The sequence below is a fragment of the Hordeum vulgare genome, chromosome 4H (genome assembly GCF_904849725.1).
Source record: "Hordeum vulgare subsp. vulgare chromosome 4H, MorexV3_pseudomolecules_assembly, whole genome shotgun sequence".
NCBI classification, from domain to species: Eukaryota; Viridiplantae; Streptophyta; class Magnoliopsida; order Poales; family Poaceae; genus Hordeum; species Hordeum vulgare.
In genome coordinates, this window is record NC_058521.1 from 36354023 (window position 1) to 36375211 (window position 21189).

General features: G+C 48.1%; 2 protein-coding genes across 3 annotated transcripts; both read left to right on the top strand.

Annotated features, from left to right (window-relative positions):
* The first annotated feature begins 1552 nt into the window (after positions 1–1552).
* LOC123447750 (flavin mononucleotide hydrolase 1, chloroplatic) lies at positions 1553–5653 on the top strand. 2 transcript variants are annotated; one of them, XM_045124403.1, is made up of 7 exons: positions 1553–1902; positions 2461–2536; positions 3771–3822; positions 4113–4198; positions 4298–4361; positions 5053–5140; positions 5221–5653. In XM_045124403.1, the coding sequence occupies exons 1-7, from the start codon at positions 1646–1648 to the stop codon at positions 5360–5362; spliced, it is 765 nt and encodes a 254-aa protein (XP_044980338.1). In that variant the 5' UTR covers positions 1553–1645; the 3' UTR covers positions 5363–5653. The 2 variants fall into 2 exon arrangements, with proteins under 2 accessions (XP_044980338.1, XP_044980337.1); XM_045124402.1 differs by having other exon boundaries at positions 1554–1902; positions 4113–4227; positions 4291–4361.
* A 6398-nt stretch (positions 5654–12051) lies between these two features.
* Positions 12052–18276, top strand: LOC123447751 (receptor protein kinase-like protein ZAR1). The gene is made up of 2 exons (XM_045124404.1): positions 12052–14265; positions 17341–18276. The coding sequence occupies exons 1-2, from the start codon at positions 12540–12542 to the stop codon at positions 18012–18014; spliced, it is 2400 nt and encodes a 799-aa protein (XP_044980339.1). The 5' UTR covers positions 12052–12539; the 3' UTR covers positions 18015–18276.
* Positions 18277–21189: the final 2913 nt, after the last annotated feature.

The window sequence follows — 21189 nt, forward strand, 5'->3', positions numbered from 1 at the left end:
GCATACCTCAAGCTGAAGATGCCATGACCTAAGGGTGTCACTACAGTCAATGGTAACACCTAGCGACCCCTCCGGACCGAGGAACACACCGCGACTTTGGCAGCCGAAGTACAGGCCAGAGACGTGGCTCTCAAGTCAAAGCTAACCATCAAGGAGCATAAGCGAGCTTGCGCCCCGTTGCAGTTACATATCACTCCAGGTAAATAGGGATACTCTCCCCATAGCAGCACCTCACCTCCAACAAAGTATGTGCCTCGAAGGCACAATTTTGCACTTAAGATACCATGGGGAGCTATGGGGATTAATAATTTGTAGCCTAGTGTTCGGGTAAACTGAACTATGACCACTATAGTCTTCGGACACATAAAGGTACCGCTGATTGTGGCTGCTGACCTTTGGCTCGCTATCGCGGCGGCACCTAGGCTTCCCGCTTCAATGGAAGACATGCCTCACCCGTCCGCTCGGATGCTAACCTCCAATGATCCTCGCCGAGGCTTGGAAGGACGGAGAAACAAGCCTCGCCCGCCCCGGTTTTAAGAAACAATTGATGTTTGGGATGCAATTGATGTTGTATATGGAAGGTTCATTTTTTGACACGGAAAGTGTGTGACGGAAAGTGGAAAGAAATTGATGGTCGATTGATGTTTGGGATGATTGGTATGCGATTGGTGTTGTATATGGAAGTTTTTTTTGACATGGGAGGTGCCAAACGGAAAATGGAAAGGAATTGGTGTTTGATATGATTGACATATGATTGCTGGTTTATACGGAAGGTTTGATAGATGGGAATCGTTTTCATTCGGCGCGCCGGCCGAACCGACGCGCCGGTCACCCCTCGCGCGCTGGTCCATGCAACATTTTTTCCGTCCCGCGCGCTTCGTTGGTCAATGGATGCAACATTTTTCGTCTAAATTTGTTGCAACCAGCGTCATTTTTGCTGCAAGCATTTTTTTTTACTATATTTTGTCCTAGTATAAAAGTTGCATATACGTTTGGTTGCAACTCCAGTTCGTCGGATTTTTCATTACAATCGATGTTTTTTACTTCTGTTACAACCGTGTTAATTTTTGCTGCAACCGGCATCATGTTTTGCTGCAACCGTTCACTAAAAAAGTTGCATACACGTCACGTAAATATTTGTTACAATCGACGTTTGACTTTTGCTATCACGTACCATCAGCTTCGTTTTTTTGCTACAATCACGTACAATTTTTTTTTGCTACAAATTTTGTTTTTTGTTGCAACCGTTGAAAAAATTGCTGCATCAAATCGAATTTTTTTGTATAGGGAAAAAAATGTTGCATGCGGATCCAACGGTGCGGACGCGTGGAGGTTGGTGGATCGTGCGGCCCGCGCGCGGCCGGCCGAAAGTTTGGGCCGGCGTGCCGGCGCAGATCACTCCCCTTGATAGATTGCTGTTTTATCTGTTACCAAGCATTTTTTTTTGGGCATGAAAAAACCGGTGGTGGTTTTTGGAGGGAGGGAAAAAATCGGTCAGGGGGTTCTAACGATCAGTGGGAACTGGTTACGAACCAACGAAACCACGTACGGATTATTTTGTGGCGGACGGGCGTCTTTGCTACTCTGTCCGTCGTTTCCAGTCGGCCTCCAGCCCTGTTGCTAGCTTCGCCGAGCACTTTCCTTGATGGTCTCCTTGCTCCCTCGCGCACCCTACCTTGCCTCCCTCGGCAATCCCACCGCCCGCGCTTCCTCCTCCTCGCTGCGATTGCCGGCCATGTCTTCCTCCGCCCCCGCCCCCGCCCCCGCGGCCACGGCCACGGCGGCGGCGGTGGCGTCAGAGACGGAGGCGTCCCGCCCAAGGAAGATGCCGGTGCTCTTATTCGACGTCATGGACACCGTGGTCCGCGACCCCTTCTACCACCACATCCCCTCCTTCTTCCAGTTTCGTACATGCCCCTACTCCTTATTCCTCAGCTTGGTTTATCGCTATCCATTCATATTCATGCATTCGTGTGGTCTAGGCATGCCCCGCCGATTAGATGTTCGACGGAATGCGTGGTCCGTTCTTGGTGGTGACGTGGGCAAAGAAGCTGGCCAATCGGGGTCGCGTCGATGATTTTAGGTGTTTTGATCATGGATTATGTAGCAATTTCACTTAGGCTGTGTTGTATCCGCTACTGAATTACTGCAATTTTACTAAAGAATTGCTAAACGATACACCAGTTAATTGAAATACTACTATGTAAGAGTGGTACCAAAAAAATTAGTTAGTATTCAGTATTGCAGAGTAGAGTAGAGACCTGTGAAACAGAAGGCTGTACTGTAATGGGTTGTTGAGGGCTATTCGTTAGTGATGTTTTATATTCTGCACATACTCATGTTTCAGTACCTCAAGGAATCTGTTGAATTAGCATCTTATTTACTGTATGGTTGAAGTCTTTTGTTTTCCACTTTATCAATACTGCATTCCGTTCTAGTTGATCCTACATTTTTTTGTAGAATGTCCATGAAGGAACTCCTAGAAAGCAAGCATCCAACATCGTGGTCCGAATTTGAGAAGGGGATGATTAATGAGGTAAGAATTATAGAAGCTTGACTTATTTTCTTTCTATATCATGGTATTTCTGCTAATTCCAGAACAAGATTGTACGAATATGACCTATGAACTGCCACGTGCTAAGATTGGCTCTGATCCTTAGACCAATGAACGTGGCAAGGTTGAGGGTACAGACAAGGAGCGAGGGTTGGCTGGCCATGGTACCTGGGATGGGAGGAAGAGAAGGTTGGAGACGGGGAGTAGTTCTTTGCTAGTTTATGCCTGTTTTCATTGGCTCATCCATATCGGTACATAGTGTCACTTCTATAGGAAGTTTCAACTTGATGCTAGAACAGGACCCCACCTTCCCTAGCAAACCATATCTTATCTTCTATTCAAGCCTATTTACTCACCTAAACAAATAGATATCTACTCCCTCCGTTCCTAAATATAAGTCTTTAAAGAGGTTTCACTAGTGGACTACATACAGATGTATATAGACATACTTTAAAGTGTAGATTCACTCATTTTGCTCCGTATGTTGACTCCTAGTGAATTATCTTAAAAGACTTATATTTAGGAACGGAGGGAGTACTATACTTATCTAATTAACTGATTTTGATAGTAAATCCTGCACAGGACAACTCCTAGCTTAGTGCTCTGCGCCATCGGACCTTGACTTGACGCCCATGAAATAGACATGCAGTACAAATAAAAACAAAACTAATGCATTAGAGAAGGATAAAGTAACTGATAACGTACCACATGGTTCTTTATGAGGCAAAAATTGTTTTTAGAGCAGCAGTGTGGAACTAAAACTTAATTGTTTGAAGAGCAGCACTGGGGAATTGATTTTTGTCAAATACGGACTTGATATATCTTTGTACAGTTCATTTGTGACTTATAACATTCCTCGGACACCATCTTATGATGAATATGGCACAAAAGCCATACTACCACCTTGGGTATTTTTTTAAAGAATTTTGGGGCTTATGTTTATGTGTATGCATTCTTGAAACAATATGTTTATTTGTCATTGGAATAATGAAACTACTACTAGGTAAGTGCTTGCAATAATATGCTTCATTGCACCTCTAAGAACAGAAAGGTGGATATGGCCAAGGATCCGCGGTTCTCGTGTTTCTTCACTATATTTGATTAATTGGTCATAACTGCGACCAGATATTAAACTGCTCCATTATAAATGACTGATCTGCTCTTGATACTGTCACTTCTTCTTTGAGTTAAACACCATTGAGTTTCCTTCCTTCAGGGCGAGCTGGCCGAAAAATTCTTCAATGATGGCAGATCTTTTGATTTGGAAGGTGAGAGAAGCTGAAAGTAGAATTGTTATTGAGAGTACATGCCGCCCTTTAGGATTATACTAATAAATAAATCACTGCTTTCAAGGATAAATAACTCAATTTCCTGATTATATGGATCGTCTCCAAATTGCTGATGGCCTACATTAGTAGGTTTTCAATACTAAAAATATGAACCCAGAAGTTTGGTGCCATATAGGTTTTGTAAAAATAACCTAGCTGATTGGTCTCAAATCTACTATTTTTCTTGCTTAGAAGAAGTTTCTCTTTGTAATCCATTTTTGTGCCTGTAGGTCTGAAAGCATGCATGGTGAGAGCGTACGAGTACGTTGATGGTGTTGAAGATATTCTTTGCAGTTTAAAGCAAAACAATTATGAGGTGCATGCTTTTACAAATTATCCAGTGTGGTAAGTGTCAGCTTTCTTCATAAATATGTACATAATTACTCGTTCCTCAGATATATTTTTTAGGTACCAGTTGATTGAGGAAAAGTTAAAGCTCTCGAAGTATTTGTCGTGGACATTCTGTTCTTGTCACATTGGTACTAATCCATCTCACTTTTCCGTTTCTCTGGATGAAATATGAATGCTTGGTAAATGTTTGCTGTTTATCGTTCATATGAACTCCATTTCTGTATGTGATAGATTGGATAGCTTCATTACATTGGTTCAGTAGTGTGTAAAGTAGTTTTCACAGAACATAATTGTCATTTCAATTAAGAGTTTCAGTTTTTTTTTTTACCCTTGAGAGGATAAGAGTTCTAAAAACTACACAGCATTTGTCTATTTGACACTCCATCAATTTGACTTTATAGTTTCTTCTTATTAATTGCCAGTAACATGTTGAGCTAATTAATAACTGATAGTGTTAGGCAATGGTTTAGCCATTTTGGATCTTTGTTACTTTCAAGCCAATATAGTTTTTCCATCGTACGAGCAAATAGAAGGCTGTACCTTTCTTTGACATCTTGTTCATCAGGGAATTGGAGCCCTTCTGATATATACTTGAAATGTATGTAGAAATTGCGGAACAGTTCTGTCATTTATTAGTTAGTTCTGCTTAGGACAAACATATGTTTTTACTATCAGCTAAACACTGAAGCATCACTGCACTTGCTTTGTTTTCATGATAGCTCATTCTTGTACTGTGTGATCGGATCACAGGCTGAATCTATCGAATAAAAAGGCTGCTTCTAATCTTGGACATGAACTTTCTATCATAATATTATGCAGGAATACGCAAACCTTCACCAGATTTTTACCTTCATGCCGTGGATTATCTCAATATCGATCCAGGAAACTGCATTTTCATTGATGACAGGTCTGGTATTTTTTTTTAAATGGTTATTGCTGTGCAGCAATGTAAATTACTTGACATGTTTTGGAATTTTTATGCTGCAGGATGGTAAACATCGAAGCGGCCCTTAGTGTAGGAATGGTCGGTTTGCATTTTAAAAATGCCGAGGCCCTAAAGAATGATTTGTGCTCGCTGGGAGTTGAATTGGCACCTCTTGTGCCTGAAGATGAAACTGAAATTCAGTAACATGGCTTCATGTTTGGTCTTCTGCTCATGGTAAGATTCATGCGTATGAATAATCCTTCTGTGTCTTTATGAACCACTCCGTATATTAAAATCTTGATGTGCTGTTATTGTCACAATATTGTACTCCCTCCATAAACAGATGTAAGACGTTTTAGGTCACTACTACACTATAACACAAAATAATATGCTAATTGTACATATGTATTCTATAAACATAATTTACATGCCTCCAGTATGTTCTTAAAAGGATAACAATATGACAATGGCTTTTGGGGAGTTGTGAAAGCTAAATCAGTATGTTTTGCTGAGCTCAATCCAGGATGAAAATAAATCATGTTTAACCAAGTTAATTGTGGTTAGTCGCTTATGCAACTAAGCCAGCCAAATATGAAGGGGCTCGATAATGGTAGAGCATTCTTCATTCACTTCAGTACTTCCATCTATCAAAGCTTCAATCATTTATGTCTGCAACATGTTGTATTCAGATGGTAGTAATCGTCGCCAATTCCTCTTTTTTTTAAACTTGATGTCTCCGCCGATTCCTATTCAGCGCCAACAGCGCATGTTAAAGGGCAAACCGTACGCGGCACACAACCCATGATGAAGTGGGCCGGCCCATAAACTTTGAACCATTTCTGGTTTGTGTGTCCTCCTGGCCGGTTTTAGCCTTTTTCATTTTCTTTTTTGTTTTTCTCTTTTCATTTAAATTTTCATTAAAAAAAAATCAAATTAGTGATTTTTTTTCCACATTTGCAAACACCATGAAAATTTCAATTCGTGAACAATTTTAAAACGGTGAGCTTTTTCTGAAATACACAATTTTTTTCAAATGCACAAACTTGTTTCCAAATTCCTTCAGTTTTTTTAAATAAGTAAAAAAATCTAAACCCTGAACTTTTTAAAAATCAGAAACTTTTTCAAAACCTTGAACTTTTTTCAACCTCGTGAACAAAATTTTAAATTAGCGAACTTTTTTTTTTCAATTTTGCCAGTTTTTTTCAAAATTCTGGATCTTTTTCAGAAGTCAATGATCGAGCGATCAGCCGTTGACTAAGCAAACAAAACATGGGTAGTGAGGGAGCATGCCACCTTGATGGTGTGGCCCACGCCAGTTCGTTGTTCATCATGTGAAGCGCTGACAAGGTACTCAGAGTCTTCTACCAGTGCCTTGCATCTGAAGCGCACCGCCACGGCGGTGAAAATGTGAATGGGCCAACGGTCTAAACTCGGACACCGTCTTTGGCCAAAGTTTTATGGCCAATGGGCCTTTTGGTTGGACTTGAAAATTGGGGAATAAGAGAAACTCCAACCAATTTTCTCTCTCTTTCAAAACGGATTCCAGCCAAATTGACAAACAAACAAGAACTCCATAATCGAGGAGTTCGGGATCTAGAAGAAGTCGTCCACCCGACATCGACCTCTATAAATCATGAAGCGCACACCAAACAACGGAAAGTCAGCCCCCTTTATCTATGTTCTAGATCCACTGGTAACCTGACGTGACGTTTTCACGAGTACAAATCTACGTGCTCCAATACCATTGTTACGGCCCGACAAAAAAATTGTTCGAGTGCGTTGTTCTTAAGGAAATCATCTGGGTAACCTATGTGTGTGGTTTCTCTAAGGAAATCACCTCCAATGTAATAGTTCTTTGAGCTGTTGTAGTGCTGGGTGAAATTTTGCTCGCCTAAAACCGACTCTGACTCTCAGGATTGACCCGAGAGCTAAGATCTAAGTAGTACATGTAAGAGCATCCTTAGCTGAATCCTAAGAAGGGTTTAACTCCTCAAAAGATTCCCGGGTGGGTGGTTGGGGGAGGGGAGGTGGTGACGAGGAGTGGTTTAAAATTGTCTAATTATGGTATGTACAATATGATATCTTTGTTTAATTATGTAATCAAATAATTTAAATTTGTGTTTGAAATGAAATTAGGTGCAAAAACAAATTTAAAGAGTTAAATTCTAGAAGTTCAAGTAGGACCACCTTTTCTTAACTCCTTATAATTGAAGAGTTAAGGTTTGAGTGGCGAAATTTTAAGGGTTCAACCGGGGTGCTCTAAGCTCTGCATATGGGAAGATGGCAAACCTTCCACTTTCATTGTAGATGTGTTTTGTAGGTTGCATGGTTTTTGGTATATTTGCATCTATGGCCGACTCAATCATACTGAATGAAAATAGGCAAAAAAAACCATGTTTTGCACATAGTTTTGTTCGTGTGCACCCCCTCTAGTCTTGCGGAGCGGAAAAGCATGCATGTGTTTGGTTATATGCAAGACATGTGATCTGGTAATCTATTATTGAAGTGATGAGATTACAGGCACATACACATGCACAACATAGGAAACTAATAACATGCATAGCATAAAATAGTCTTATTCACGCACAGTTAAACTAACAAACACTTGCATCAGAGTCTTAAACTAAACAACCAAAGCAAAAGTCTTAAATTGGTGCAAAGACCCTAAACATCCATGAAAAATGACTCCTCATGCCTCTTGCACTTGGTCACCACCTCAACATCGTCGTCGTTGAAGACAATCACCTTCGAGCGTGGCGCTGGTGTTGATCATGAGGACGGTGACCCTCGAGGCATTCTTGATTTGATATTTGAATTTCGATAGGATTGTGGTTAAGTGCTTGGCGAACTCAAGGGGAATCGACAGACACTCCAACTTGGGTGCAAGGATGACCTTGCATAAGTTGCTTGGGTCGGTGTCCTTGTGAAAATGGTCATAGTTCTTACGCCTCTTCAGGACATTGCTGAGCTCTACCACCGCCTTGCCTTTCTTGTCCGACACAACTTGCTTGCATTTTGAGTTCTTCGAAGCCGCATTTTGTTATGCTTTGAACATATGAACAAGAGGTCAATGGATGGACAAAATATAATACACATATGAACAAGATCATTAGAGGTATGCAGAAAATCTACTACACTTCATCTTCAACATTCATTCATCCCCACAACTGATGCATTGTATGACGACATCTATGACAATTGCTGACCAAACTTTACCATTCATTCATCCCATCCACCTACCGCTTGAACCTCAAAGGCCCCCATTTATCTACCACTTCACCCATCTCTCCCTTGGTCTTTTATAGTCTCCTCTTCTACAACTCTCCCTATGTCTCACCACCGCTCTACTGTCATGAACCCTTCCACGTTGGCCCTAGATGAACGACATTTATCCTTGGGTGCTTGCTCGATGACCACATGAATTTCATGAATTCTATGGAGGTGTGCTATCAGTTCAAGAACGTGGACGAGATGCATAAAGAGGCACATGCTGTGTTATCCAAGGCGATGAAGACGGAGGTGAAGAGGTTGATGCCTGACCTAGCCAAAGGCGCTATGTCAATGGACATACAGTTGTGGGCGATGAAGGAGGACGAGTCGACCAATCCAGGTGAGAGAGCTAGATGGACCAAATACATGTCTGTCCTAGGTCCTGCCAACCAGACAATCGTCACTGTGCCGTTGGTTACCATCGTTCTAAAGGACGACGACCAAGAGGAGATGGTGAATGCTGGCAATGGCGAAGCAGTCAATATGGAGGATGCTGGCAATGCCGGAGCGGTCGAGATGGTGGTCAGGGCTCCTGAGCCAGATTGTCCTATACTGTCCTTGGAGGTCAATGATTATAAGCCTGAAGGCTGCCGCTGCTCCAAGCACCTCAAGGCTCGTCGCGTCTAGGCACTCTAATGCTTCTTGGATTGCATTAGATTTGAATGGATGTAAATGGCTTATGCTTGATTTTATCCCCATGTTAGTGAAAATCATATGCAATCTCATTCAACCGCTAAAATTCGTAATTGGATATATTTTGTTTGGTCTCAAATCGAAGCATAGGGTTATCGATGTGTAAATCGAGTGCGTGGATTGATGCCATCGGGGCAAAGGTCTTACCGCCATTGTTGAATGCGTGCCCGAGGGGTGATGAAGTCGATGCTTGTCATCCAGATATTGGATTCGGTGCTCGCCGCTGCTACTTGCCGTCCAGATCTTGTGTTTGTCGCCGCCGTGAGAGAAGGGAGAGTGAGCGGTGAGAAGATTTATCATGACTTAGGGAAACAACGCCCTTCTCCAGCGTGTCCCCGCATGTGTAGACGTCTCCCCCCACATGCCTCGGATAGCGCTCGGGCTTGGCTTCGAGAAAACGTGTGATTCAAGCGTTCCTCGTGAGTCAGGCAGAGAGGTGCTTTAAAGTCCGTGCACGTCAAGATTCCTATGCAGTCCAAGATTACATTGTACCCAAAACTACATTGTGCGGGCCCGACGGGGGCATATGCAGTCTACTCCCTCCGTTTCAGTTTATAAGTCCGGCACATGTATCTAGGTCGTCAATTTGACCAACTTAATGAGAGACATATATTACAAAAAATATATCATTAGAAACTTTAGATGTTCTATTTTCTAATGATATAATTTTTATGTTAAACAATATATTTTATACTCCCTCCGCTCCTAAATATAAGTCTTTTAAGATATTTCACTAGGAGTCTACATACGGAGCAAAATGAATGAATCTACACTTTAAAGTATGTCTATATACATCCGTATGTAGTCTACTAGTAGAATTTCTACAAAGACTTATATTTAGGAACGGAGGGAGTATAAGTTAAATTGACGACCTAGGTACACATGCATGCCTTATAAACTGTGACGAAGGAATTACCAAACGTGTCATATATTTCAGCGCTGCTTAAGAAGTTGACATGCCATGGGTCTCGCTTCAAAACGCAAGACCCTTTTTTGCAAGGCAGTGATGTTTAATTGCTCCCAAGCGATACATCGTGTTTATAAGAGCATCTTCAACAGCCGCGCAAAAAGACGTGCGCGGTAAACCGATATTTTAGCGCGCGCGGGACAGTTTGGCGCGCTCCAGCGACAGCGGGAAAACCGTGCGCGCGGGAACCGCTTGCGCGCGCGCGAAAAGGCGGCAGCTCGCGCGTCATTTTTGCCGCGCCGCTTCCCGCGCGCCTATAAAACGCAGCGCTCCACCGGTCCCTCGCGCGCCGCCACCGCTCTCTCTCTTCCTCTACCTCGTGCGCCGCCATCGCCCCAGCGCGCCGCCACCGCTCCAGCGCCCCGCCCCCGACGCGCCACCATGTCGCCGCGCCACCGTTCTGCGTCGGGCTACCGCAACGTCTGCCAGCGCCCCAACGGGGTTCTACGCCGAGATACGCTCCGGCGATCTCCAGCTCAGCCTCGGCACGTACGACACGGCGCACGAGGCCGCCCGCGCGTTCGACGCGGCGGCGTGGCGCCTAGGCAGGCCGCGCCGCCAGATGAACTTCTAGGACGTCCACACGCTCTAGCAGGCGTTGGACGTCGCCCCCCCCCCTCCCCCCCGTCTCGTCTAAACTCCGCACAAGACCGTGCGGAGCACACTGCGCGGCAGCGCCGCCTCCTCGTCACCCAGGAGGACGAGCGGGTCATGGCGGAGTGGCGCCGGCGCCACCCGGAGGACGTCGCCTACGAGCAGGATTATTGGGCAAGGCGCCGCGAGGAGCGGTTGGACAGGCGTCGGCGGAAGGCATTGGCGAGTGCGCAGGCCGACATCGTCGCAGCAGGCGGGAGGTCCTTCTTCACTGAAGAAGATGAGCGTTGGTTGGACATCTGGCTGTCAACCTCTGACGACACCAACGACGATGATGATGGTGCAGATGATTGGAGCGACTGGGATTAAAAGTTTTATGTTTTTAAACTATCTATCTACTTGCACCGAACTATCTATCTATATTTTCGAACTATCTATCTAGTTGCAATCTATGTAAAATAACTTTGTATCTTTTTTTATTTTATGCAATCTATTTATTTTGCTGATTTTGCAATCTATTCTAGTTGGAAATGTTGTGCGCGCGCTGCATTTTTACGCACTGCTGTAGCCAGCGCTGCGCGACGCGCCAAACCAGGCGATGGGCGCGCGGCAAACAGGTTTTTTGGGCGCCACGCGAAGCGCGGGTGTTGTTGGAGATGCTCTAAAGGAGGCAATGTATGGGAAAAGGCCGATGCAGCACCACACACCTCTCCTCCTGTGTACTTTTCGTTTTCAACATCTCCTCGTCAAGTTAGCAGCAATACGTACGACCCCGCACTTTTTATCTCCTTTATCTGCCCTATATATATACAGTAGTTTATTGTTCTTATAACTGGTGCAGATGATGTTGAAAACCACTGATGCCATAACCAGAGCGTTGTCCTTCCGCCACATACGTAGCTTGCGTTTGCTGCAACCTGATAACTTGGGATTGCTGCCAGCCTACCACTGCTTCTTGGTGCCAGCTTTACTCTTTCTGACGGTGAAAACGGTGCATATGTAGAATTCGTTATATGGACTCGTGGTTCGGATGCGTGGCCGTGCATGGCATATGTACCAAGATCGCCGTCAGATGTTGATTGCCGGCCGGCCGGCCGTCCCATGTTTCTAACGGCTTCTATTCTATCTACCCCAAATCGCCCCACAACGAAAGAAAGAAGCAGTTTAATTTGACTTTTGACCTGAAACGCCGGCCGGTTGTTTAGCTTTCACTTCAATCAAGCGGCTCCTAAACAAACAAACAAATAAAAGGTCATGGTGCCTACCGGAACGTGGTGATTTCAGGGAATCAAGCGCCACCGTTTTCCATACTGCTAGCTGCATGAACTATTGAACTCCATTTGGCATGGGACCAAGACTAGCACAGAAGAGAGTCAACCTTTTATATATCTGTCGCGATCCGGTCCAGTCTGGGCTAGCCACAGCAGCACGATGGCACCACGCACGTCCACCAAAAGAGGCCACTCAGACTCAATCTCGCTGCGCAGGAATTAGTAGTCCATCTACTCCTTGGCCATTGGCCACACACAAACACATGATTTGCTTCCCACCCCGGGCCTTGCTTCCCTTCTACTCCCCTCCACCGCCGCTCTCCCTCTTGCTTGGCACCCATGGCCGGGCCACCACCGTAACCACCTCCACACTACCGGCTCACTGGCATGCATGCATCCATCCATCCATCACTGCGTCACCAACCTCTCCAAAGCTTTTCTCGATCGCTCAAGAACCCGTGCCATGGTGCTCAGCCCGTGGGTGCGAAAAGAAACCACAAAAGAGTCGAACCTCAACACAAACAGTGCTACACCGACTATAGTAACTTACTAAGCATCATTGAGCGAGCTTGCTAATCAAATCAGCATGCGCGGATCCATAGTTGGTAGCTACCCACGGTGCATGCAGTTTGGCCCAGATAGATGTGCATGCATGCCTGTCCGCCAGTATCAATCACGCCTTAAATACGCTTCGCCAACCGGGCGCAACCACAACCACCTCTCTCTCTCTCTCTCCAGTGCACGCACGGTGACACGATTATTGCAGAGGATGAGGAGCCTACTGCACTCCTCACTCGGAATCCTGCTCCTCGTGCTGGCCACGTCGCCGGCGGCGGCGGCGCTGTCGCCCGACGGCCTCGCGCTGCTGGCGTTCAAGTCCGCGGTGACCGACGACCCGACGTCGGCGCTGGCGGCGTGGTCGGCCAACGACACCGACCCGTGCCGCTGGCCGGGGGTGGCCTGCGTCAACACCTCCTCCTCCGAGGCGCGCGTGGCGGGCGTCGCCGTCGCGGGGAAGAACCTCTCGGGCTCCCTCCCGCCCGAGCTCGGCTCGCTCGCGCTGCTCCGCCGGCTCAACCTCCACGGCAACCGGCTGTCCGGCGCCGTCCCGCCAGCGCTCTCCAACGCCACGTCCCTCCGCTCCGTCTTCCTCTACGACAACAACCTCACCGGCGGCTTCCCGGCCTCGCTCTGCGACCTCCCGCGCCTGCAGAACCTCGACCTCTCCAGGAACTCGCTCGCCGGCCCGCTCCCGCCGGCGCTCGGCCGCTGCAGGCAGCTGCAGCGGCTGCTGCTCTCCAACAATGGGTTCTCCGGTCGCATGCCGGCCGCCGCCTTGCCGCTGATGGAAAGCCTGCAGCTGCTCGACCTGTCATCGAATTCCCTCACCGGCGCCATCCCGCCTGAGCTCGGCAGGCTCCCCGCGCTGGCCGGCACGCTGAACATCTCCCGCAACCACCTCTCCGGCGCGGTGCCGCCGGAGCTGGGGCACCTCCCGGCGACCGTCACCCTCGACCTCCGCTTCAACAACCTCTCCGGCGAGATCCCGCAGTCCGGGTCCCTCGCCAGCCAGGGCCCCACGGCCTTCCTCAACAACCCCGGGCTCTGCGGTTTCCCGCTCCAGGTCCCCTGCCGCGCGGCCCCGCCGTCGGCATCAACCACGCCGCCCCCGACCACCACTGGCTCCAGCGGCAGCGCCGGTGGGCCTAGCCAGCCGATGAAGACCAGCCTCATTGTGCTCATCTCGGTCGCCGACGCGGCCGGCGTCGCCCTCATCGGGGTCATCGTGGTGTACATATACTGGAAGCTGCGCGACAGGCGCCGGGACGGCGACGACGACGACGAGGAGGAGGGGCGAGGTCTCTTCGCCTGCCCGTGCATGCGCGCCAGCACGTGCGGGGACTCGTCCGAAGGGTCAGACGCCGGCGGCGGCGAGAAGAAATGCGGCGGCGGGGGCGGGGGCGGGGGCGGTGCCGGAGGCGAGGACGGGGAGCTGGTGGCGATCGACAAGGGGTTCCGGATGGAGCTGGACGAGCTGCTGCGGTCGTCGGCGTACGTGCTCGGGAAGGGCGGGAAGGGGATCGTGTACAAGGTGGTGGTGGGCAACGGGACGACGCCGGTGGCCGTGCGCCGGCTGGGCGGCGGCACGGCGGCCCCGGAGCGGTACAAGGAGTTCGCCGCCGAGGCGGGCGCCATCGGGCGCGTGCGGCACGCCAACGTGGTGAGGCTGCGCGCCTACTACTGGTCGGCCGACGAGAAGCTCGTCGTCACCGACTTCATCAACAACGGCAACCTCGCCACCGCACTGCGCGGTACGTAACATCCCCCCCCCCCCCCCCTACGATTCCCGCTTCTTTTTCCAACTGTTTGCTCTGCTCCGCTCTGCTCTGAGTTCCGACCGAACGTCCATCGGGCCCACCTGCCAGCGACACTCTTAGGGACTGTTACGAACTGGTTCGACAACCTTCATGCAAATCCAAAGGCTATAAAGCCATCTCCGACTTACAAAAACAGAACCTAACCAAAACAAACGGCAGGGCATAATGGGACTAGCGATTAATTAAGGCTTCCGATACTCTACAAAAGTAGAGATCGTTGTCGTCGTCGTCCATACCATTACGGTACCCACAAACAACGTCTGATGAAGCACGAGTCATGGCGCAAGGCTGTGCTCCTTTGGATTGCTGGAGTGCGGCCTCTCCACGCGAAATGCATCGCTGTGCGCTGGATTCTAGCCTGCCGCCGGTGCTGCTGGTCCAGCCGAGTGACCGGCTAGCACAGTACAGAGTCATGGACATGGTGCCTGGTGGTCGCCGTGAAAAAGCTTCCAACATATGCCAGATGGGCGTGTACATATGCAATCTTGTCCAGTGCTGTGCATATGCATGCCATGGACCGCAGCGCAACAGCAGCATCTGGATGATGATGATGATGCGACGACGATGCTCCGGTTGGCCCTTGCCCTGGCTTACCGGTTAGTGTCGCTGTCAGCGCCACCTTTTCTCGCCTTACCGTTCCTGCAGTCATGTTTCTGCCGTCGAAACTTCATAATCTACTAGTATGGAGATCGCAATTAGTAATGTGGATGTTAGACTAATGCATATTTCCAAAAGAGAGATTGCTTACTGCGCTAAGAGCAACTTTAATGTAGTGATTCATTTCGTACGCCGACGTCCGTTTAGGTCGATGTGGACAAAACGGATAGCCCAACGCGCCGATCCATTTTCAAAACGCGTCTGCTCCGGTCCGCGTCGATCCATTTTCGGCCCAAATTTGGGACTGAAATGCATCGGCGTGGCCGTGAAGCAGACGCGTGCGCGCCCTCTCGGTGTCCGTCCCCATCCACCGCGGTCAACATTATTTATGACGGCCGCCCACCTCGGGTCCACGCCTCAGCGACCGTAGTCGGCCTTTTTTAAACCGAGCGTGTGGTGGGTTCCGTCTCATCTGCTTCCAGAACCCACTCGTCCTCATCTCGCCGCCTCCTCGACGACCAAACCCTATCACCATGGCTGGCTCCTTCCTTCCCAAGGGCAAGGCCCCGCTCTGCCCCCGCGCCATCTCCCCGTTGGTGTCTTCCCGTCGGCCTCGCCTGCATGTGAGTGTCTAGGTGCACCAAGTGTGGTGGCACTGGGAGCACCGCGTGCCGCTGCGTTACCCCGACCTCACCCTGCTGCACCACTGGCATCTGGATCAGGGGAGGATCCCGGTGTCGGTCGTGTCGTGGTCGGCGCGAGTGCACGCGGAGGAGGTGAGCCGCCGTCGAAGTCTGCTAACGCCGGAGCACGGCAGAACCCTGCGCGGGCGGCTCCCCAATTGGGAGTTGTGGCTGGCGGTGAAGCACGAGGAGCAACGCCGTCGTGGCGTGCGTGAAGTGCAGCCAGGAGGCCCTCCGCCGCCCTGCCTGTCACCAGCGACGAGGACCAGGAGGCTGAGGCCTCCTATCAGGTGGCGCTGGCACCTGTTCTCCGCGACAGCGAGGAGGAAGAGCGGCGCAGGGCTGACGAGGAGGCGGCTTACCAGCGGCAGCTCGCGGAGGCCATCGCGCTGTCGGCCGCCGGCGACTGCGTCGTGCCACCTCCGCCGAAGCCCGAGCCCACGGAGCCGCGGGAGGTCTACCAGTGGAACGACGTCGTCAGCGAGTTTGTCAGTGTGCCGCCCATCTTGCTGGAGCAAGCCTATCTCGAACACTGGAGGACGGAGCACGTGCGGGCGGAGCGCGCCGAAGGCCTTCGGCTGATGGAGCTGGAGAAGGAGGCGGAGGAGGAACGACGGGAGCTGGAGGAGGAGGAGTGTGCCCGTGCTGCTGCGCTGCCACGGCCACCAGCTCAGCCCGCACGCTTCGGGACAGACGACTGAGGCGCAGGCAGCTGTGCTCTGGAACACGGCGTTCCCCTGGGCCGACCCTGCGCCTACGTCGGTCGACCTCACCGGCCCCGACAACAACGACGACGATGACGCTGCATAGGGCTGCCGCGTAGTTTTAGTTTTTTATGTTTAATTAATGTAATACAGACGTGTGGACTTTCACCGGCCTTCGTGACCAGCTTTTAATATTTAATTATGCATGTTTAATATTTTCATAAATAATTATATATTTGTTTTGCACGTTGGTAAAAATGGATCTGACCAGTGTTAGATGCATACGCCGACCCAAACGTCAAAACGGACATTTGTATTCGTTGAGTCCACCCAAACAAAATAAAAAAAGAACAAAATCGTCGTCCATTTAGGTTGAAGTTGTCATAAGTAAGCAAGGTCGAGATTATTGGTCAGACCTTGCCCTAAAGCCTAAAGGGTGTCTCTCCTGGCAGTGAACATGAAAGCGAGGAAAGATCCAAAAGGGGTAGATAGGAAAGGTACCTTCCGACAGACAAGGGAGGCCAAAAGGCTCTTTTTTCAGGCCTGGAACCTGGTTGTGGTCATGCCTGCCTGGGACTGACGGCAGTCATGTTGCAGGTCAGGTCTAGAGCCTCACAAAAGTGACAATTAGGAGCAGAAAGGTGCACACAAAAGGCACAACAAATTATAGAGACAGAGAGACACAACATTGACTACTGTATTATGAACTAGAGGGAAACATGCATACTTTGTTGAGACTCTACACTGTTCTGCCATGTACGATTTTTGAAAACAACCGGCAAAACTCTACTCGTGTAACTTGGGGAGCGCTTGTCCATCGTGTATCTGAATTCTTTTTGCCGTCGGTTAAAAATCTAGGCCGTTGGATCAGCATCCTACAGCCAAACGAAAAGTATAACTACTGCTAAAGGAACTCAGTTTTGTGCTTCATGTAATGGAATTTGAAAGATATTATGCCAAGTGATTCTTTGTAAGATGGCTCGAGCAAGAACGAGATTTCTAACGCGGCATTGGTGTATGTGCAGGGCGTTCCGGGCAGCCGAGCCTGTCGTGGTCGCTGCGGCTGCGTATCGCCAAGGGCGCGGCGCGCGGGCTGGCGCACCTCCACGAGTGCAGCCCCCGGCGGTACGTCCACGGCGAGGTCAAGCCTTCCAACATCCTCCTCGACGCCGACTACAACGCCCTCGTCTCCGACTTCGGCCTCGCCCGCCTCCTCACCATCGCCGGCTGCGCCGACTCCGCGGGCGCCGGCGCCGGAGGCATAATGGGCGGCGCCCTCCCGTACGTCAAGCCCCCCGCGCCGGACCGCCCCAACGCGTACCGCGCCCCGGAGGCCCGCGTGCCGGGGTCTCGGCCTAGCCAGAAGTCCGACGTCTACTCCTTGGGCGTCCTCCTGCTGGAGCTGCTCACCGGGCGGTCGCCCGAGCATGCGTCGCCGTCCGGCTCCTCGGCGTCGTTCTCGGGGCCTGCCGCCGAGGGGCAGCAGCAGGCGCCGGAGATCGTGAGGTGGGTGCGGCAGCGGTTCGAGGACGCGCGGCCGCTGTCGGAGCTGGCCGACGAAGCCGTGCTGCGGGACGCCGGCGCGCGCAAGGAGGTGGTGACCGCGTTCCACGTCGCGCTAGGGTGCGTCGAGGCCGACCTGGAGCGGCGGCCGCGGATGAAGGCCGTCTCCGACAGCCTCGACAAGATTGGGTCGTGAGAGCAGCGCGCGCGCGCCTCGTTGCCTTACGATTACGATTGTCAGTTGTCATAATTGGTTATCACCGGAGAATGTTTCCTTTTTTTCCTTTGCACTTACTTCAATTTTTCATGTTATTATATATATACTAGCAGTACATTACTATATCATTTTTAGGAACCTTCGTGTATTTTTCGTTTCTTCTCTGAGCCTTCTCCGTTCTTCAAGTTTATTTTGAATGTTAGGAGATGTACAGTGTTTTATAAGATAATTTTATTTTAAATCTTGCATGTAAATTAAATACGATAAAAAATATGTTTATAATGGGTTATTTTTTAACCTTATTATCAATAACTAGTTTTTCTCTTAAATAATAAAAGACATGCCTTTTTTTTATGATTTCTCTCTTTCCCATCTTAACTTCTAGTTTATAACACCCCAAAGATAATACCAATCTACATCTATATCTATACTACTAATAAAAGATCCAACATAAACTTCCCTACGTCCACACATCAAGTACACATAGAACAACAAAGAACGATCTGGACCACACGATTAGGAAAGAATATGAAAACTAGCCCGTATCCATCGTCAGGCCAGGACCACAGTGTGCATTTAGCAATTACATTATGGCTGACCGTGCTCCACCTCCAAGTATACAGAGGATGGAAAGAAAACAAAGGAGCCAATCAAGTGCACAAAAATAGAAGTAATAAACGGCCGACGCCGTGGCCTGCAACATCGCCCTGGCCTCCGCCTCCAGGTCCCCCTCGCCGTTCGCCTCCACCTCCCCCACCCCGTCCGCCTCCTCCTCCCACTCCCGTGGCCTGAAGCTTCTCCATCGCCATCTGGACAAGGAGCAGGGCGGTCCAGTTCGGACTCCCCCTCCCCGTTCGCGTCCTCCTTCCCCTTCCCCGTCGCCCTCCTCCTCCCCCTCCCCGTCCGCCTCCTCCTCCTCCACCTCCGCTGGCCTGCTGCGTCGCCATCGCCATGAGACCAAGGATCAGGCTGTAGAAAAAAAAAGAAAGCTCAGTTGCACAGTTATATGTGAAACTGTAGAGATTACAATTTAGCATCAGGTAATGTATTATATGTTTAGCAGACATCATACATGTATTATATGTTTCTTATTTTGTAATCCTGAAATAATAGTTTAATAGTAGTATAGATATAGATGAACAGTGCTTAAATACTCTCAATGAACACGAACATGGAGTGGATGGATCCCCCCCCCATCATCTCTTCTTAAGTACATTTTTTTATACAGGCTGATCAAATTATTGATATTGCAAAACGGTTAAACATATTAAAGCACTGTATGAAAGGCTAATTCACTGTATGAATCTTCGCGCAAGCATCATGGAGCAAAACGATTGAAGGTTAATTATCCCTATGCTGTCCAAGCCGATGAAACAGAGTTTCCAAAGAAACAACAGCCTGCTGCCAATGGGTTTTCATGCATCTTCTCAAACACTGCTGTATGAAACTAGGAATGCCAAAAAGTGCATGTATTATCCAATGTGTTCTTATGAATAGTCAAACATCGGAATCATCGAGAAATATGTTATGATGCTCACCTACAGATTTGAGAAGAATGCATGTGACCAAAAACATCATGTGTCCACTGTCAATTGAGATCTACTTGCAATGAACGAACAAAAATGCAAGTCCTAAATTATCTGGAATGATGCAAAGTTACAAACGACAATTCAGCAAAGCTTAACTGTTAATCCAGCACAGCAAATAAGTTTGATGTTTGGAAGTAATTTTCAGAAGTTTTGAAACAACTAAAATATTTAGAATATGTTTAACAGACATCATACATGTATTATATGAACTACCTGTTTCTGATTTTCTAATCCTGAAATAATAGTTTATTAGTAGTAGAGATGAACAGTGCTTAAATACTCTCAATTAACACAAACATGGAGTGGATGGATTCCCCCCCTGTCATCTCTTCCTAAGTACATTTGTTTCTATATCAATCAAATTACTGATAATGCATAGCAGGAGCTAGATGTGCTCTTTGTCTCCTTTTTTCCCATTTGTCTTTGCACTCATAGGGTATGCTTTCCAATGGCAAGGGGCGCATACCAAGTGGTTCATAAACCTGAATATGAGACTGTTCTTCTAACCTCTAGGGAAAAAGCTCCTTAACTTAAACACCAAGGTATGTAGCTCAACTTCTCGGGTTCCATGCATAAGGAGTTCTTGGTGTTTATGTATTACTCTAAAAGGTTCATATTTCATAGTCTAGGTTGTGCCAAAAGAATGTTTGATACTAAACAGATTAAAACACTATATGAAAGCCTAATTCACCTGGTTGTGATGAATCTTCGCGCAAGCATCATCGAGCAAAACGATTGAAGGTTAATTATCCCTATGCTGTCCAAGCCGATGAAACAGAGTTTCCAAAGAAACAACGGCCTCCTCCTCCCCCTCCCCGTCCGCCTCCTCCTCCTCCACCTCCGCTGGCCTGCTGCGTCGCCATCGCCATGAGACCAAGGATCAGGCTGTAGATAAAAAAAGAAAGCTCAGTTGCACAGTTATATGTGAAACTGTAGAGATTACAATTTAGCATCAGGTAATGTATTATATGTTTAGCAGACATCATACATGTATTATATGTATTATATGTTTCTTATTTTGTAATCCTGAAATAATAGTTTAATAGTAGTATAGATATAGATGAACAGTGCTTAAATACTCTCAGTGAACACGAACATGGAGTGGATGGATCCCCCCCCCAATCATCTCTTCTTAAGTACATTTTTTTATACAGGCTGATCAAATTATTGATATTGCAAAACGATTAAACATATTAAAGCACTGTATGAAAGGCTAATTCACTGTATGAATCTTCGCGCAAGCATCATGGAGCAAAACGATTGAAGGTTAATTATCCCTATGCTGTCCAAGCCGATGAAACAGAGTTTCCAAAGAAACAACAGCCTGCTGCCAATGGGTTTTCATGCATCTTCTCAAACACTGCTGTATGAAAGTAGGAATGCCAAAAAGTGCATGTATTATCCAATGTGTTCTTATGAATAGTCAAACATCGGAATTATCGAGAAATATGTTATGATGCTCACCTACAGATTTGAGAAGAATGCATGTGACCAAAAACATCATGTGTCCACTGTCAATTGAGATCTGTTTGCAATGAACGAACAAAAATGCAAGTGCTAAATTA

What these genes read in the sequence shown, in the direction of transcription:
- LOC123447750 (XM_045124402.1), top strand. Translation starts at nt 1,646, where the DNA reads ATGGTCTCCTTGCTCCCTCGCGCACCCTACCTTGCCTCCCTCGGCAAT. An exon ending in CACATCCCCTCCTTCTTCCA is followed by an intron (nt 1,903 to 2,460) that starts GTTTCGTACATG and finishes ATTTTTTTGTAG; the next exon opens with AATGTCCATGAAGGAACTCC. An exon ending in TTTACAAATTATCCAGTGTG is followed by an intron (nt 4,228 to 4,290) that starts GTAAGTGTCAGC and finishes TATATTTTTTAG; the next exon opens with GTACCAGTTGATTGAGGAAA.
- LOC123447751 (XM_045124404.1), top strand. Translation starts at nt 12,540, where the DNA reads ATGCGCGGATCCATAGTTGGTAGCTACCCACGGTGCATGCAGTTTGGC. An exon ending in CCTCGCCACCGCACTGCGCG is followed by an intron (nt 14,266 to 17,340) that starts GTACGTAACATC and finishes GTGTATGTGCAG; the next exon opens with GGCGTTCCGGGCAGCCGAGC.